This window comes from Moschus berezovskii, chromosome 18, assembly GCF_049115385.1.
Source record: "Moschus berezovskii isolate FMDL1 chromosome 18, NW_MosBer_1.0, whole genome shotgun sequence".
NCBI classification, from domain to species: domain Eukaryota; kingdom Metazoa; phylum Chordata; class Mammalia; order Artiodactyla; family Moschidae; genus Moschus; species Moschus berezovskii.
Window position 1 is genome coordinate 14633686 of NC_142477.1, and position 18980 is coordinate 14652665.

General features: G+C 48.8%; 1 protein-coding gene across 3 annotated transcripts in view; it reads left to right on the forward strand.

Moving 5' to 3' along the window:
• The window catches only part of ANKRD33B (ankyrin repeat domain 33B), a 101104-nt gene that overhangs the window by 69873 nt on the left and 12251 nt on the right, over positions 1 to 18980 (forward strand). The window contains exons 1-3 of one of the 3 annotated variants that reach the window (XM_088827630.1): positions 8370 to 11673; positions 12331 to 12587; positions 13773 to 13913. The exons of 1 other annotated variant lie outside the window; for it this stretch is intronic. In XM_088827630.1, coding sequence (XP_088683756.1) covers positions 11663 to 11673; positions 12331 to 12587; positions 13773 to 13913 — 409 coding nt within the window. In that variant the 5' untranslated portion in view covers positions 8370 to 11662. Of the gene's footprint in view, positions 1 to 8369; positions 11674 to 12330; positions 12588 to 13772; positions 13914 to 18980 lie in introns of those variants that run through there. One more of the 3 variants, XM_055422260.2, reaches the window with a different exon arrangement.

Here is an 18980-nt window from a genome sequence, read left to right on the forward strand (position 1 = left end):
CCCAGGGTTGAGAATGCGTCAACTCAAATGGACTTCGCTTAGTGTTTGCACTTGTGTGTGTGTTAGCGCTCAGTCATGTCCGACTCTTTGCAACCTCATGAACTATAGCCCACCAGGCTCCTCTGTCCATGGGGATTCCCCAGGCAAGAATACTGGAATGAGTCACCTTTTCCTTCTCCAGGGGATCTTCCCGTCCTAGGGATCAAACCCAGGTCTCCGGCATTGCAGATGGAGTCTTTACCGTCTGAGGCACCAGGGCAGTTGTGTTTCTGTGACTTTTATTGGCACCTAGGATCTGCCGTCTATGGGGTCACACAGAGTTGGACACGACTGAAGTGACTTAGCAGCAGCAGCAGCAGCAGGATCTGCTCTGGTGCTTTTGGGTGCAGTCTCCTGAGTGTCCAACAAAACAAGCTTCCACGATGAGGAAACGGCCTTCTCTTACAACATGACCTGTCTGAAGGCAACAGTTGGGGGTGAAGATTGGTTGCTTCATTTTGTGGCGTTGTGTTGTCAGGACCTGGACCTGGCTTCTCAGAAATTCTTGACCTTTTCCCTCTGGTCCCAGGATGGCCTGGCAGCTCCAAGCAGCGTGGCCTCATGTTACAGCGTAGGAAGCTTCGAGAAGGAGCGAGTCCCTGTCTGTGTTCTGTTCTCTGAGACGGGAGAGCGTTTCCAAAAGCCTCCAGCACAGCTTTGGTTACAGCTGTCAGGCTTGCCTCACACGCCCAGCCCTGGCCAAACAAGTCACTGGCCAGGGCAGTGCAGTGACCCCAGTTGACTTGGGCTGGTCAGCGTCGGCCCCTGCCGAATCTGTGTGGTTAAGGAAGACTGGGAAGTGGCCCCACGTTTGTATTATTTGATATCACAGCTGTGTATCTTGGCTGAGAGTCAGGAGTCCTGCCTTGGATTGTAAATTAGGATGCAAATACCTGATCTGGCTGTCCGGTGTTCTCTTCAAAGCCTAACTTTCTCGGGTCCTTCTGCAGAATCAGGACACAGCTGAGGGACTTCCCTGGTGGTCTAGTGGTTAAGACTTTGCCTTCCAATGCAAAGTGTGGGGGTTCAGTCCCTGGTCGGGGAGCTTAGATCCCATATGCATTGTGGCTGTGGTCAAAAAACCAAAACACAAAACAGAAGCAATATTGTAACAAATTCAATAAAGGCTTTTAAAAAAATGCTTCACTTAAAAAATAAAATGTAAAAGAAAGATACAACTGAAGCTGAATTAGGCTTTTTCTATGGCGAGAATGTATGAAAATAAAGCCTCCAAGAATCCCTAAATATCACTTAGCCAGTAATTTTAACCTCTACCAGACTTGCCCTAACAAAAGTATAAAGTGAGATAATGGAAGGAATGAATTACATCCCAGTGGGTGGCTTTGTTTATTGTTCAGTCACTCAGTCTCATCCAACTCTTTGCGACCCCAGGGACTGCAGCACGCCAGGCTTCCCTGTCCTCCATTACCTCCCAGAGTTTGCTCAAACTCATGTCCATTGAGTCATCCAATCATCTCATCCTCTGTCATCCCCTTCTCCTGCCTTCAATCTTTCCAGAGCATCAGGGTCTTTTCCACTGAGTCGGCTCTTTGCATCTGGTGGGCAAAGTATTGGATGGCTTTAGGTGTTTCCTTTTCCTGTTTCTTGTTCCCCTGTAACAGAACGGCAGAAGTAAGATGAAATCAGAAAGCCACAGGGGTCTTTCTGAACTGGTGATAATATCAAGTTGGTTCAGCACACATAGCCTCTGGTGCATCCTTGAAGTCTATTATTCCTTGAGCATATCTTTCAAGTTCTGCAAGAAATGCACTGAGTGCCAGTCTGGCATTATTTTTTAACTTATTTATTTGTTATTTTTGCCTGTGCTGGGTCTTCATTGCAGCGCGCTGAGTTTTCTCTAGTTGCAGTGAGTGGGGACGACTTTCTAGTTGTGGCAGGCAGGCTTCTCATTGTAGTCACGTCTCTTGTGGAGCATAGGCTCTAGGGCTTCTGGGCTTCAGTAGTTGTGGTTCCCAGGCTTTAGAGTGTGATCTAAATAGCTGTGGTGCATGCGCTTAGTTGCTCCATGGCACGTGGGATCTTCTTGGACCAGGGATCGAACCTATGTCTCCTGCATTGACAGGCAGATTCTTTACCACTGAGTCAGTGGCCACCCACTCCAGTATTCTTGCCAGGAAAATCCCATGGACAGAGGAGCCTGCAGGCTACAGTCAGACACAACTGAGCAGCTAACCCCGAAGAAGCCCTTCATGACTTTCTTCATGTCACTTGCCGCTGGAGACAGGAGGCTTCAGGCAGCGGTCGGGGGGCTCAGGCTGCCCATGGGTGTTCTGACTTGTGAACTAGATTTGGGGAGGGTCCCACTTTCGAGGAGAATGTATGACTTGGCCTGAGCCGAGGGATTAACGCCTCTTCATTGTATTTATCTTATTTTATTATCACTACACCCAATCGTGTTTTGAGTCTGACTTCATTGTGATTTTTATGGATTTTTGAAGTGTTTTGCTTTTACTCGGTTTCTGTTTAAAATAAATTAGGGCTTGGCATGTCTCTCAGGTTTCCTAGCACTGCCTTGCCATTTCCCATAAACTCCAGTTTTCCAAGCCTTTCTGATTGAGCACAACAATGCCACCTCCTTTGAAGCTGCTGGCCCTGCTCCCCATTTAGAGAGGATGGTCCTGCTCCCCAGTGAGAGAGGATGGTCCTGCTCCCCAGTGAGAGAGGATGGCCTGTGTGTGCTCCTCCGCACTGCTGCTCCCACGTGCAGCCCCCGCATCCCCCCTTCTGGATGGGAACAAAGAACCTGTCCTCTTCATTAGTGCTGCTGGAACCTGATATTTCCAATCAACAGTTCCCTCTACTGGCCTCATTTGGGAAATTCCATTCTGAGTGCCTGCTGTCAGAGCGATCAAGTCTGTGTGTGTGCGCGTGCTGGGTCATGTCCAGCTCTTTGTGACCTTTTGGGCTGTAGCCTGCTAGGCTCCTCTGTCCCTGGGATTTTTCAGACAAGAATACTGGAGTGGATTGCCATTAGACAACCCTAATTCGGTAACGTTTTCCCATTTTTAGAGCAGCACGGGTTTATTGTCTGTTTCCTTTCCTTGAATGAAAGCATAAAGAAGACTTTTAGCTCATAGTTGGTACCAGTTACATGTTGAATGAGCCAAAAATTATTAATTGTGATGGCCATTTGATCTTGATAATGTGTTTTTATGACTGGTGCTTAGTTGTTCAGTCATGTCAGGTTCTTTGAGACCCTATGGACTGCAGCCTGCCAGGCTCCTCTGTCCATGGGATTCTCCAGGCAAGAATACTGGAGAGGGTTGCCACGACCTCCTTCAGGGGATCTTCCCAACCCAGGGATCGAACCCAGGTCTCCTACACTGCAGGCAGATTCTTTACCGACAGAGCCACCAGGGACTTGAAAATTAGCAACGTTTTTGATACGTGAACTTCTTTCAAGGAATCCTTCAGCTTTTTTACTTACTAAATATTTACCAAGCGTGTTGTCCGTTGGAAGTTTTGGACTTGAGATCAGGGTCATGAGGGTTATGGTGGCTGTGGGAATCCATGGCCACGTGGAAATGTGAACCATGAGGCATCATGGTTTGGATGCCTGATTCAATCTTGGGGGATGAGGACAGAGCTTCCATTGGCAGGGGTGGCCTCTCAGGTAGCTGGGTAAAAAGCAAAGAAAACATATCTGGCAGGGGAACTGCAGAGACCAGTACATTAGAGAAAGCATGGCACATGGGTGGATGAAAAGAGAGTTGTGGTCTTCCCTGATGGCTCAGTGGTAAAGAATCCACCTGCCAATGCAGGGGACTCGGGTTAGATCCCAGGTCGGGAAAGATCCCACTTGCTGCAGGGTGACTAAGTTCCAGCACCACAACTACTGAGCCTGTGCTCTAGAGCCCAGGAGCCGCAAGGAGAGAAGCCATCGGCGTGAGAAACTCGTGCACTGCGGCTCGAGAGTAGCTCCTGCCTGCTGCCGCCAGAGAGGAGCCTGAGCAGCAGTGAAGACCCAGCACAGCCAAATATATAAATAAATTACAGTTTTAAAAGAGAGAGAGAGAGTTGTGTGATTACAGAGTCCATGGGTGCAAGAGCTGAGGATGAAGAGGGGATATAGGGAAGGAAAAATAACCTTCTCTCTACCCTACTGGATTCCCAAATGAGACCCCTGTAATAACAGACTAACAGGAGAGAACCAGACATCTATAAACACATGGACCTCATGCGTAAGTGGGGGACACCCAGCTAAAGATGAGTAACTCAAGCAGGTGGCTCAGAACTCTGGCTTATATGTCATCTTCCATAAAGACAGAAGATGGAAATATATGCCACCTCCATATATTTATGGAGAAATGACAGAACAAAGGAAAGCAGTTTTTGAATGTCTTGTTACAAAGAAGAAAAACCATACCTGTTTTTGGGTATGTGATGACGTGATGGATGTTAACTACACTTACTGTGATAATATTTCACAATATATGGAAGTCAAATCATTATGCTGTACTCCTTAATTCAACACAGTGCTAATGTTAATTATGTCTCAATAAAACCTGGGAAAATAAAAGAATAAAGTAAGAAAATGTATGTCCTGCTTTTAGGCCAATGGGGAAGGACAGGGAGCTTTTCTAGTATCTGCTTCTTCTCTGTTGTCTTTGGCTCAAAATAATTCTTCTGCCACAGCTGCATGTTTTGGGTGGTATATTCTGCTACCTTTCAGAGAGCAGGGCTAGATAGAAAGAAGCTAGCTGGTTAAAGAGTCAAGAGTTCATCTGAAGAGTAGAAAGCATGAGAGAGTTTAAGTAGTAGTTGTGTTGATCGGAAGAGTTTCTTGCTGATAGTGTAGAAAATAGAGCATAAATGCGACAAGTTCAGTTAGGAGAGGAATGGACCCCCAAGGATATGGTGGTGGCTCTCATGCGGGTTAGAAGTGGGGATGGGGAAGCATGGACAGGGTTGGAAGCTGTTTAAGAGGTGGTTTTGGCAGAATTCCTCCATACTTGGATGTTGCTGGGATAGGGGAGGGCTGAGGAGAAAGCCCAGACTTCTGGCTTGGGCACTTTGGTGGGTGATTGGTGATGTTCATCATTGACGAAGAATATGGATGGGAGGAGTAGGTTTGGAAGAAACATGTTTTGAGTTTTATATGTTGAGTTTGATTTGTTGGTGGAATGCCCCAGATGAAATATCCAGTAGACAAATACTTAGGTAAGAAACTCAGGAAAAGAGATTAGCTAGAGATAAGTGATCTGGAAGCTTTAGGTTGATGACTTGATCCGTGAGGGTGGATAGGATCACCGAGGGAGGGTGTACGGGATGAGAAGAAGGCTTAGTCATGCATCTGAGGAACAAGTGGCATTTCAGAAAGCAGAGAACAGAAGAATTCACAAAGAAAACTGAGGGGTGGCCAGAGAGCTAGGAAGAAACTCAGAAGGGTGAGCTATCGGGACGTTTGCAGAAAGTGTTGGATGGAGCAGACAAGTGGTCAATGCTACGGAAATGTCTAGTAAGGTGGGAACTGACGCATAACTGTCAGATTTTCAGTACAAGACAGTCATCGGGGATGATGGAAGGTGGTTTCAGGAGAACTGGTGGGGGTGCTAAGTAGCAATAGTGAGAGCAGGTGACTGGAATTCAGACTAAAAATATGTCAGATGATTGGCAGATGACTGGAATGCAGAGACAGGGCCGCAGGGATTATTGTTGATCCTTGCAATGGACTGGATGTTTATGTCCCCCCTCCAAGCACATATGTTGAATCCTAGCCTCCACGGGATGGTAATAGGAGATGGGGCTTTAGGGAGATAATTAAGTCACGAGGAGGGGATCCCTCATGAATAGAAATAGTGCTGCATGAAACAGACCCCAGAGAGCTTCCTTACCCCTTCTGCCGTGTGAGAACACAAGACAACTATCTGTGAATCAGGAAGTGGGCTCTCGCCAGAGAGAATCTGCTGGCACTTTGACCTTGAACTTCCCAGCCTCCAGCACTGTGAAAAAATAAATATTTCCTGTTTAAGCCACTCAGTCAATGGCAGTTTGTTACAGCAGCTCAAATGGACTAAGACAGTCCTGTGTATTTTAAGCTAGGAGATCTTTGAGCACATGTACCAGCTTATTGCTGCACAACAGTCTCCAACTCTAGTTTAACGGATGTTTATAGTTGATGCATCTGTGGATGGGCTGGGAGCCGGCTGATCTAGACTGCCTTTGCTCACCTGTCTATGAGTGAGCCGCACCCGTCTGCCTGGGCCGCTCTGCTCCATGCATTTCTCATCCTCTTCCTGGAACCATCATGTCAGCTTGGGCGTGTTCTCCTTAGGTAGATAGTCCTTCCAGCGTGTGTGTTTCGAGCTTCCACAGATGTCCAGTGATGTTGTTTCCACAGATGTTGTTTTCTTTGCCTGCACTGGGTGTTAACTTTCAGTGCTCAGGCTTTGTCTACTGGTGGTGTGAGGGCTTCTCACTGTGGCGGCTTCCCTTGCTGTGAAGCGTGGACTCTAGGGTGTGAGGGCCTCAGTAGCTGTAACGCACCAGGCATAGTTGCCCTGCAGCGTGTGGGATCTTCCCGGACCAAGGACGGAACCCGTGTCCTCTGTATTGGCAGGCGGATTCTTAACCAGTGGACCACCAGGGAAGTCCCAGTGTTCTTAACTGAAGAACGTTGAAGCCACATGGCAACAGGTGAAAAATTTAAGCCATAATACAGTCTGGTGGGAATGAATTTGCAAGGTGGGAGAGGCTGAAGAGAAAGAGGAAGTAGTTTGTAGCGTGAATATATTCTCCAGCAGTAGATGGGGAGTGTCTTTAAAGTGCTGGAGGGGGAGGTGAGATTGGCATTTCAATAGGAGAAGAATCCTCCCCTCTCTTCTAGGAGGGATGTGGGGAAGTTTGGGGGGTGATGGGGGGAAAGTAGAGGGAGTTCCCTTCCATGGTTTCACTTCCCTCTGTGAAGTGGGAGGTGCAGAGGGGTTTCCTGTAAGGCAGGTGTCTTAAGAGTGGGAAAGTTTAGGGCTTTCCTGATGGCTCAGGGGTAAAGAATCTTCCTGCCAATGCAGGAGACACGGGTTTGATTCCTGGTCAGGGAAGATCCCGCATGTGGTGGAGCAACTAAACCTGTGCACCACAAACTATTGAGCCTGTGCTCTGGAGCTAGGGAACCACAGCCCCTGCCACAGCTCCTGAAGCCCTTGTGCCCTAGAGCCTGCATTCCACAACGAGAAAAGCCGCCTCAAAGAGAAGCCCACGCGCTGCACCTGGTGAGCAGCCCCAGCTCACTGCAACTAGAGAAAAGCCCGGGGGGCAACAGGCCCAGCAAAGCCAAAAAATAAATAAATAATTAAGAAAAAAATAAACGCGTGGGAAAGTTTAAAATTCCCCACTTGGGGGGTCGTCACTCAATGGAAATCAAGGGTGGACATGATGCTTCTAAGAATGTATAGATATTAACCTTTTCTCTTTGAAACCATTGTACCCTGGTGGCTCAGAGGTTAACGCGTCTGCCTCCAATGCGGGAGACCCGGGTTCGATCCCTGGGTTGGGAAGATCCTCTGGAGAAGGAAACGGTAACCCACTCCAGTATTCTTGCCTGGAGAATCCCATGGATGGAGAAGCCTGGTAGGCTACAGTCCACGGGGTCGCATAGAGGTGGACACGACTGAGCACAGAACAGAACAATGATCCAAAGGGAGCTTTTCTTTTCTTCCGGAACATAGATAGATGGATAGGAAGTCGGCCTTGGCCGCCGTGGACTTTTCCACCCCCATGTACTGTCAGAGAAAACGCCATTGGCCAACTAAACAGCAACAACAGCAATATCCAAAGCAGAGTCAGAACCCTGGGGCTGGGGTGTTCCCAGGAGTCACCTTTGGCTTTTCTGTTGTTTGGCTCAGCCCAACAATCACCAAGACGTGTCCACTCACTTCCTTCTGAGTCAGCATCTCCTCCCCACCCTCCTGTCCGGCTGGGGATCCAGCCACCATCTTCTCGTCCATTGCACGCCCAGCCATGAGCCCCCTCCCCCTGCCTGCATGGGTGAGGCTTGTGTATGGCGTGGATGGAATCCACACCTAGCAGCCGGATGAGAATCACTATCCCTACCTTGCAGTCTATTGAGTGGCCCTTGCCTAGGTTCCCCTTTCATAAGACAAACTTTTGATCTTAGAATAGTTCAGACTTACAGAAAAACTGCAAAGATTGTGCAGAGAATTCAGTACACCCCACACCTGGTTACCCCTGTGGTAGAATCTTGCACTATTATGACACAAACTTTATTATTGAACAAAATAAACCCATATCGAAGCATTTTTATTATTAACTCAAGTCCATCTCGTAAAATTCAGACTTCCTCGTTTTTCCACCAATGTCCCTGTTCTGTTCCACGATCCCGGCTAGGATCCCACGTGACGTTTCATTGTCATGTCCCCTCAGGTTCCTCTTGCTTGCGATGGTTTCTCAGACTTCATGACCTTGACAGTCTGGGGAGTGCTCGTCTAGTAGTCTGCAGTGTGTGTGCCAAGCATGCTACGTCACTTCAGTCATGCCTGACTCTTTGTGACCCTGCACACTGTAGCCCGCCAGCCTCCTCTGTCCATGGGATTTCCGAGGCAAGAACACTGGGGTGGGTAGTAGTCTGTAGTGGGTCCCTCAATTTGTGGGTGTCTGATGTTTTTTTAATGACTAGAGTGGAGTTGTGGGTTTTTCAAAGGAGCACCACAAAGGACATGCAATTCTCATGATGTCCCATGAAGGGTTTTTTTTTTTTTTTAAGTGTTCAATGACACCAGTTATAGATGATCAGGCTGACTTCGTTCAGAATCATCACACAGGTGTGAGGACCATTGCAATGGGCAAGTGGGAATTTACAGCCACAGAGCAGAATGGCAGGGAAGGGGTCTGTGGATGGAAAATTACTAAGACAGAACATCAGAGAGATTCTGGCCAAACCAACCTAGCAAGACTCTTGATGAAGACGGGCCGGGGTGATTGGATATCCCCTGCTGGGTGGTGGAGGATGAAGAACAGGTCAGACACTCGAGTGGGGCAAGGGTGAGTTAACCAGAGTTCAACTGACCTACAAGCTGGGTTCTTGCTAACGTGACGTTTTGCAAGGAGGGGCAGAGATGCACTTGGGAGAAGGTTCAGGAGCCCGACTGAAGTTTGATCAGCAGAGAATCTTTGTCCGCGCACGCCCTGGACACGACTGTTGACCCCGACTACCAGGCTGAGGTCGTGTTGGCCAGACCTCTCTCTGGGAAGATGACCACCCCCACCAGCATCTGCATAGTTTGCTCTTTGGAGTGGAGTCTGGGCACAGCCCACGAGTGAAGGAGTGGGTGCCACCATGCCACCTCCTTGGGAGTGGAGCACGTGCACAAGTTACTTGGAATTTTTCTGCCCAGAGATTTGTCTGTTAGGCACTTTTTATACATACCTTGTCTCCTGTCATTTTCACCATTGTGAGGTTGATATTATTTCTGTTTTTCCAGTTGTAGAAACAGATTCAGTGAAGTTGACTGACCTTCCCAAGGTCACCTGGATTTTAAGTGGCAGGCTCGGAGCTTGAACTTGGGTGTTCTCAGAGCCAGCTCTCTTAAGTACTCAGTTCTCTGTCCACATGGCCACTTAGTCACCCCACTGTAGCTGTGTCGTCAAGAATTAACTTTTTCCCTGGGTCACTTATGCCCTGCTTTTAGGCAGGGTGAGGCTCTTGGGGTCCATGGGAGGGGGTTCTTGAGCTGCATGTGGTCAGTCCACTTGTCAAGTCCACTCTGAGGACTTCAGGGATCAAATCCTATTCCATTTGGTCCATGGTGACTAGGCTCAAACTAGATGTTAATGTGAGACACATTCTGTTTTATAAGGAATTTCAGTTCAGTCGATCAGTCGTGTCTGGCTCTTTGTGACCCCATGGACTGCAGCACGCCAGGCCTCCTTGTCCATCGCCAACTCCCGGAGCTTGCTCAAACTCATGTTCATTGAGTCGGTGATGCCATCCAACCATCTCATCCTCTGTCGTCCCCTTCTCCTCCCGCCTTCAATCTTTCCCAGCATCAGAGTCTTTTCCAAGGAGTCGGTTCTTTGCATCAGGTGGCCAAAGTATTGGAGCTTCAGCTTCAGCATCAGTCCTTGCAGTGAATATTCAGGACTGATCTCCTTTAGGGTGGACTGGCTGGATCTCCTTGCTGGGTTCTATTTAGTTACCTACCACCTACCTACCTATCTTCGGCCTAGCTACTTACCTACCTCTCACCTGTCCATCTACCTTTATCCATCTGTTATCCACCCAACCACCCATCTGTCTGTGACCTACCTATATCTGTCATCCATCCATCTACCTGCTACCCGCCTGTCTCTCTACTTGTGTGTGTGTGTGTATGTGTGTGTTAGTCACCCAGTCGTGTCCGACTCTTCGCGGTCCCGTGGACTGTAGCCCACCAGGCTCCACTGCCCAAGGGATTCTCCAGGCAAGAACACTGGAGTGGGGTGCCATGCCCTTCCCCAATCTCTCCACTCATCTGTCATCCATCTGTATCTCCCATCCATCTCCCTGTCTACCTGCCTGTCATCTGTCATCGATCTGTCTGTCATCTGCCACCTGCCTATCTGTGATCCATCCGTCAATCTGTGTGTCTCCCTGTCAGTCTGTCTGTCTTCCCTGTCTACCCAGATATCATCTCTCTATTGCTTGCCCATCTATCATCTGTCCCTCTGTCTCCCTACTTACCCCATGTCTCCCTCCTGTCATTTGTCTTTCTTGCTCCAGGAGAAAGCTGCTTTTGGTTAACTGTCATCTTAAAGAAGGTTGACCTCTATTCATTCTTAGCATCATCGGGTCCATCCTCTGTTTCAGCTGCGTGACGTTGTCTGTGCGATAGGAGGTATTGTTCTGTCTTCCTGGGGAAGCCGGCGGGACCTGGGAATGATTTCACGGGTCATGACAGCTTGAGTCCGAGTTGTCAGAACGTGTGGACTGCGTGTTGGTTTTTCCGATCTCTACATAACGCGCGGGACAGATCTATATAACGGACCCTGTGCTTTGTGGATCCTAGGTGTTCCTTCTCCCTGCCTGCTCAGAGTGTTTAGCATATGTCAGTGCAAAGGACATCCTGCTGAAAATGCGGCCGACACGCTCCTTCACGTTTTTTTAGAAAAAATGGCTCTAAACAAATTGCAATTTGTTTCACTATGGCCCTGGCTAAATCTAACTGACAGGGGCTGCAAAGCGCTTAGCTGGACGACAAACACAACTGAGATCAAAAGACCCCCTCCCCCTGCCCCCGCCCTGACAGTTTGGCCCAGTTAAGCTGCTTTGGGGATCTGACAGCCAGCATCCTTCCTGGGGAGGGGGGCGGGGCTGGGGCGGCGTGGGTTCTGTAAACAGCAGAGAGTCAAAAAGTGTCAGCCTCTGGTTGGAACCTGTGAGTCACAGAGCGGAAAGGTCTCGCCCATTTGCTTCTGGCTTGTTAACCCCGTGACAAGACTGTGTTAGTCAGCGCGCATCTCAGAAAGTCAGCGATGTTTCACCTTTTCATGTTGGCGATGAGGTCAGGAGGCGGGCTGAGGTCTACCACGGGGAGCGGACCATGCTGCTTCTGTTAGAGTCCACACCCTGGTTTTTGCTGCCTGTTCGTTTTTAGCCCGGAGGCTGATGAGAAGGAGGTACTATTGCGTGGCCAGCAGCCTGCAGCGTCTGGTGCCGTTGGAGGAAGGAAACCTAGTCCCACCTGCACATCTGTCGCGATCGGGGTGCAACGACAGGGAGGACGGGGCTCCCCCGTGGGAGGAGTTAGTTACTGAGGGGCGTGCACGTATTGGCAGGGCTGGGGTGGAGCCCAGGCGATGCCACTGTGGCAGGAGAGGGGGCTTCTGCCTGCCACTGTGCTGGGGGCCTCTGTTCGCTCGGCCTCCAGGCCTGCAGGGCGTGTGTGTGTGTGTGTGTGTGTGTGTGTGTCTCAGGAAGCCTTGTTGTTTCTCGTGCCTGCCGTCTTCCAGGGAGGTTTTACCTCCTCTGCCATATCCCCAGTCTCATGCAGTGCCCTTCCTGGTACCAATCAGGGAAGGAACCTCAGGTTTCTTGGCCTCTTCGAGGTGCAGAAGCCTCCCTGTGGGGAGCTGGTGGTACCCAGTTAACAGCAGAAAGTACAGTTCAGTGTCCACCTGGCCCCACACCTGCAGCCCTGACAGTGAGGGGGCTTCCGACGGACCCGCACGGGGTGGGGATGAGGGGGCTGTTAGAGCTGAATCCTCAGGGTAGAGGGTTGGAGGCTGGGGACTTCCCTGGTGGTCCAGTGGTGAGGAATCTGCCTCCCATTGCAGGGGCCATGGGTTCCATCTCTGCTCTGGGAAGATCCCACATGCTGAGGGGCAACTCAACCTGTGCCCTGCAACTGCTGAGCCCTGGAGCCTGGAAGCCACTGCAGTGAGAAGCCCAACACCGCAACTAGAGAGTAGTCCCCACTCACGGCAACTAGATATAGCCCTGATGCAGACGCGAAGACCCAGAGCAGCTCCCCCCTCAAAAAAGAATGGAGACTGGTACTCAGGCCTTCCTGCAGGCTGCCCACACTCCCGAGGTGTGTTAGCCATCATTAGGGCCAGGATGCAGATGGCAAGCAAGAGGGGCTGGGGGTGCCGGGGTCAGGGCGAAGGGGAGCAGGAGGGGAGGCTGACTTCCACCTTGGACTGAAATGGTGACATCTGAGCCTCTGGGACAGTGGTTCTCAACAGGGCTGATTTCGACCCCGGCAATACTTGGTGAGGTCGAGAGACACTTGCGGTCATCATGCCTGGAAGGGACGAAGGTGTGGTAGCTACGATGTCTAGTGGGCAGAGTTCAGGGAGGTGGCTGACCATCCTACAGCGCACAGGACAGCCTCACAAGTTACCCGGCCCAGGTACCAGACAGCAGGCTTCGGATAGCACGGGCATTTGACCCCAGAGCCTCTTTGTGTGTCGTCTAAGGATCTTTCTCCAGGTGAACCAGGAGCATCCTGGGAACACAGCTTCTCACATGCTGTTCTCCTTATTTACCGCTCCCTAAGAGTGTGCGGGCTTTTTGAGAATCCTCTGGGAATGAGCAGAAAATCCGGCCCGTTTTTTGGAAGTGCAGGGTGATGAAGGGGAGAAATTTATATTCTGATATGAATATTCTTACCTGCTTGGGTTAATGGATGAGGGTCTGAGTAGCAGTTCTCCCTGTGTTCCCTGTGGGTGTGTGTGTGTGTGAGAGAGAGAGGACCTTCTGAGCCGTGCCAGGGTGGCAGTGTGCACTAACATCCTGTTGCTATGGTGATGAGATGCAGACTGTCTCCTCCCTGAGACTCTGGAATTCTGGGAAATGGCTCCGAGCTTCCGTTTCTGTTTTGCGTCGCCCTCTCCTGCTGGAAGCTGACAGCATCCACATGCGACCTGCTCAGGTGTGCCCTCGCCACCCCTGCAGCCTCCCTGCTGTCCACGTCCCCTCCTTAACGGGTTGCCTGGACAGCTGGCCTTCAAGCAGGTCAGCAGAAGGGAACTCAAGTGAACCAGAGGCAGCAGCGCTGTGGCCCAGGCAGGGTCCTCTGTCGCCTTGTATCCTGGACTCCTGAAAATTGTTTCCTGTGGCCTGGGAGGCAAACACACACACTGCCCGTCCTCCTGAAGATGATCCAGGCCTGCAGGCGGATGTTGCCCTGTTTCCCTCTGTGTCTAGGAAGCCCTTCTGGGATGCCCGCTCTTTGTGGAGGGTGGTCCATCCACATGTGCATTTCTCTTTGCAGGGCACGTCACCATCACCAACTACTTGTTGAACTATTTCCCTGGTCTTGACCTTGAAAGGAGGAACGCGTTCGGGTTCACGGCCCTGATGAAAGCCGCCATGCAGGGCCGGACGGAGTGCATCCGAGCCCTGATGTTAGCAGGTACGTCCCCACCTGTCTTCTGTGGTCTCAGGGCCCCAGGCAGTGCTGAGTATGCTCCTTAAAGAGTACGTGTTGGAACTTCCTTGCTGGTCCACTGGCTAAGACGCCACACTCTCAATGCAGGGGGCCAGGGTTTGATCCTGGGTCAGGGAGCTAGATTCCACACGCTGCATTTAAGAGTTCACATACCACAACTAGAAAGATCCCGTCTGTTGCAGTGAAGATCTAAAAGAGAATCAGTGCCCATCAATAGAGTCCAGCCTCCTTGAGTTATTCTGACGATTAAGTGAGAAATGTTCATGACGCCCACACCCAGGGTCGGGCACAGAGACAGCATCTTAACATCGCAGTCAGTGGGAGATGCTGTTGTCGCTGTGACTTGATTTCATCATCTGAATTTATTTTGGTTTTGTTCTTGGCACTGGCTTCAGCTGATCTCGCTGGACCCTACGAGCTCCCGGAGAGAAGGCATGCCCTCCCATCTCGGAACCTCATGTGTGCCTGTGCGAAGTTGCTCAGTCGTGTCTGACTCTTTGTGATCCCATGGACTGGAGCCCTCCAGGCTCCTGTGTCCATGGGATTCTCCAGGCAAGAATACTGGAGTGGGTTGCCATATTCCTCCTCCAGGTGATCTTCCCAACCTGGGGATCAAACCCACGTCTCTTAGGTCTCCTACACTAGCGAGCAGATTCTTTACCACTAGCGACACCTGGAAGACCCCTGCCTTGTGATTATATTGGAGTTAGAGGAGTCCCAGCCTACTTTGGGTTGTTTTTTATTTTTTCTCCTAATTTACTTTACTGGAGTGTTTTAGGAGATGCTGTAAGAAAAATAAATTCTGTAAGCAAAGACAGGCTTCAAAGATGAAAAACTTCTTTGTAAGTAAAAACGATCTTCATTGAAATTAATTTCATTGATTGTGCTTTTGGCTCAATGACAGTTTCATTTGTTTTAAGAGCAGTGGGCTTCCCTAGCAATTCAGCAGGAATCCTGCCAGTGCAGGAGACTTGAATTTAATCGTTCGGTTGGGAGGATCCCCTGGAGGAGGAAGTGGCAACCCACTTTAGTGTTCTTGCCTAGAAAATCCCAGGGACAGAGGGGCCTGACGGGCTACTCTGTCCATGGGGTTGCAAAGAGTCAGATACGACTTAGCAATTAAACAACAGCAATCAGTTTCCATGAAGTTTATCGGGGACGTTGGGGACGGATAGTTCCTCCTAATTAAATGGTGATTATGATGCTTCTGTGAATGGTAGGGGGGATCCTTCATCTGCTTTTACTCCTTCTGGATCTTATAATTGAGTGTAGCCATTTACTTTTACCACCAAAAACTTACCAAGTCGATCCAGGAATTTTCCCAAGTGAATTAATTTGAATTACAAACCCTCTTGCTTTTAGATCAATTGCCTGCTAATCACTCTAGACCTTGCATGGGATTTCCTGTCTTTCTTTTTTCCTGGGTCTGGGGCAGGTTTCAGGCAGTTACAGGATCTCAGAACCATTTTTCAGATCTCAGGAGAGATGGGCCTGCTTAAGACAGTGTATTCAATGCTAATGTGTTTTTCCCCCTTTCCTCTGTTATTTGGTTAACAAATTTGGCATTAGGTTTCATATACTTTCCCTTTCCTGTTCCCACCTGCGTGATCACAGCCCCATCAGTCTAGAATAATCCCTCACGAGTACAAACCTCTAGGACCCACATCCCTGAACTGAACGTGGTCAGAGCAGAAAGACCCATAAAACCATCTGGACCCTGGTGTCAAATTCCAGCCCCTCCGTTCAGCCTCTCTACACTTAAGGCCAGTCCCCTTCTGCTCCAGTCCTGTTTCTTCTCTAACATTCAGCGGATGTCAACAGTTAACTGCAGAGCATCGTGATGGGGACTGAATGAGTTCACACATGACACGGACGGTTGCCTGGAATGGAGGAAGCCATCGGTGATGGCTGAAAAAGTAAAAAGTGTGAAATTGTTAGTTGCTCAGTCGTGCCCTGCTCTTTGTGATCCCATGCACTGCATCTCAGACTCCTCTGTCCATGGGATTCTCCAGGCAAGAATACTGGAGTGGGTTTGCCATTCCCTTCTCCAGGGCATCTTCCTGACTCAGGGATTGAACCAGGGTCACAGGTGGATTCTTTACCATCTGAGCCACCAGGGAAGATGTGGTTATCATTATTGTTATTATAGATTTTATTATTTTTACAAAATTTTTATTGATTTATTTTTGGCTGTGCTGGGCCTTTGTTGCTGCGCATGGGCTGTCTTTGTGGTGAGTGGGGGGACTTTTCCTTGCGGTGCTCTGGCTTCTCATTGCGGTGGCTTCCCTCCTGTGGGGCTCGGGCTCCAGGGCACGCAGGCTTCAGTAGTTGCAGCTCTCGGGCTCTAGAGCACAGGTTCAGTAGTTGTGGTGCTCGGGCTTAGTTGCTCTTGCTTGTGGCATCTTCCCCGACCAGGGATCAAGCCCGTGTCCCATGCGTGGGCAGGCAGATTCTCCTCCACTGTAACACTAAGGAAGTGGGTTATTAGTGACTTGGTATGTTTAATATGATTTGTTACATGAAAAACTATGGTATACTTTTCCCTTTGAAAATATCCTTATGATGAGATATTTCACTTTCTTATGGAGGGTAATGAGTGTGTAACTTGGGTTTCTCAGTCCTGGTCCTGTCGACATTGGGGCCAGGTGAGTCTTCAGGGTTGGGCTGTCCTGTGAATTGCAGGCTGTTCAGCAGCACCCCTGGCCTCTGCTCGCTAGGCGACTGTAGCACCTCTTGGTTTTGACAACCAAAAGTATCTCCGGACGTTGCCAAACGTCCCCTGTTGGGAAAGCCGACTGTTGTTGAAAGCCACTGATATGGTGTAAATGGAAACGATGGGGAAAGAAGAGAGAATCTGGCCCCCTTTCCAGGCAGCTTTGGACTGCCCTCGAAGGTTTCTGTTGTTTAGAATAGTTTCATTTTCTGCTGTTGCCACTAACTTAGCTTCTACTTTTCCCCAGGAAAGTGGGTTACATTTTTTTCTGACAGTAGATGTGTGTATATTTGTTTTAGAAGAGAAATCAATATGTGATTGAATGTCTTTTCTGAATCTGATAGACAGCAATAAGGATACTTGTTGAGACAGTTAAACAATTGGCATCAGTATTTTAAAGTCTTCTTATTTCTGTTTGAATTTATTAAGAAAAACTAGGCCACCTCATGCGACGAGTTGACTCACTGGAAAAGAGTCTGATGCTGGGACGGATTGGGGGTGGGAGGAGACGGGGACGACAGAGAATGAGATGGCTGGATGGCATCACCGACTCGATGGACATGAGTTTGAGTGAACTCCAGGAGTTGGTGATAGACAGGGAGGCCTGGCGTGCTGTGATTCATGGGGTCGCAGAGTCGGACACGACTGAGCGACTGAACTGAACTGAACTGAAAGCCTGTAAAGATCCTAAAATCTGAGTATTGCTTTTGGATTGACGTTTATGTACAGCCAAGAGCAAAGTACAGAATCAGGTCATCCTGTGATCATTTTAAAAGCAAAAGGCATTTTGCATTATTACATAATAATGGTTGGGATAAAATTGTGTATCTTATTCTCATTTTTTCAAGTGCAGTATTCTTCTGAACCTGAATGTCTTTCTGAATCTGGGTTGAATTTCATTATATTTAATAAGAACTGTTTCCTTTTAGAAATGATGAAAAATCATTGGATTGAATGCCACCCCTAAACTGTTTAGAGTTTCCAATAGTTCATAAACTATGAGTGCCTATGAGCTCTTATCTTACCTTGTCAGGCAGAACAAGGTAATGTCAGAATTACCAAAACTTAGGCTTTTAATAAAAATATAACTAGGTTCTAAAAAGCTGATCTGTTGGCTCTTTCGTTTTTGGCTTCTTAAGGAGAACTGTCAGCTCTGCTGATATCATAGCAGGGTTGGGGCTGGGTGGTGCTGACTGCAGAACCTTGTTAATTCAGTGGAATATTAATGCCCCAAAGTGATGGGTATCTTTAATAAGTGGCTCTGAGAACCGTACGGAGGATGTGATTATCTCTGAAGAGAAGCAGAACCTGGTGGAGGTTGGCAGGTTCCAGACGTGCTTAAGAGAGCTGGCTTTCATACCTGATGTGTGTCATTGCTGCGGCACTTGGGGAGCAAACACAAGCAAACAAAAGCCTTGAGTTTCCCTGTGATTGTGGGGAACAAAACAGAAAGGAAGGCGAAGGAGGCTCATTTAATGAGCAGAGAGCAGAGGTGTTACCGCTACTGATCATATTCTCATCCTTGTTGTAGGCAAGCCCTGCGTGTGTGTTTCCGGAAAGCCGAAGGATATGATGTCCCCAGAGAGGTTTCTTTCTGCTTGTAGAGGAAAACATGGATTTCCCATAACTAAGTTGGAATAGTTGGAATAGTTTCAAGTTATTAAGCAGAGGAAGGGCAAAAAATCAGGGATTTTATATCACCAAGGGCATGGTCTCAGCTTAGGCACCCATGAAAGCCAGCTGTGAGACAGGACAAGGAAGTACTTGTTCTAGAAAGTGAGACCAGGGGCAAGTATTTGTTCGAGAAAGTCACCCCAGGAAGCCAGTCAGGGATAAGGAAGCCAGACTGGGAAGGCAGGAAAACAAAGCTATGTGAGTTACCGGGTGGGCATGTGGGAATCAGCGCTGCTGAAACCTCTCAGACTGAAGTGCCTGGGGGTGGGGTGGGACCCCTGCCTTTAAGGGCTCTTCCTGATGATCCTGCCTCCTGATTTATCATATTGATTATATACCAAGATATCATATTGATTAATATATTGAATATATCCTATTCATATTGAATAGCATATCATAGTGAATATCACATAGAATATCATATCATTTGGATATATCATATTGATTATACCCCAAGATGATATATTGATTATATATTGGATATATGATATTCATATTGAATAGCATATCATATTGAATATCACATAGAATACCATATCTTATTGAATACATCGTATTGATTACACCCCAAGTGCCCGAGACACAGGCCGGAGGTGGCCCGGGAGGAGGCCTGTAAGGACTGGTCCACAGTGACCTTGTGTGAC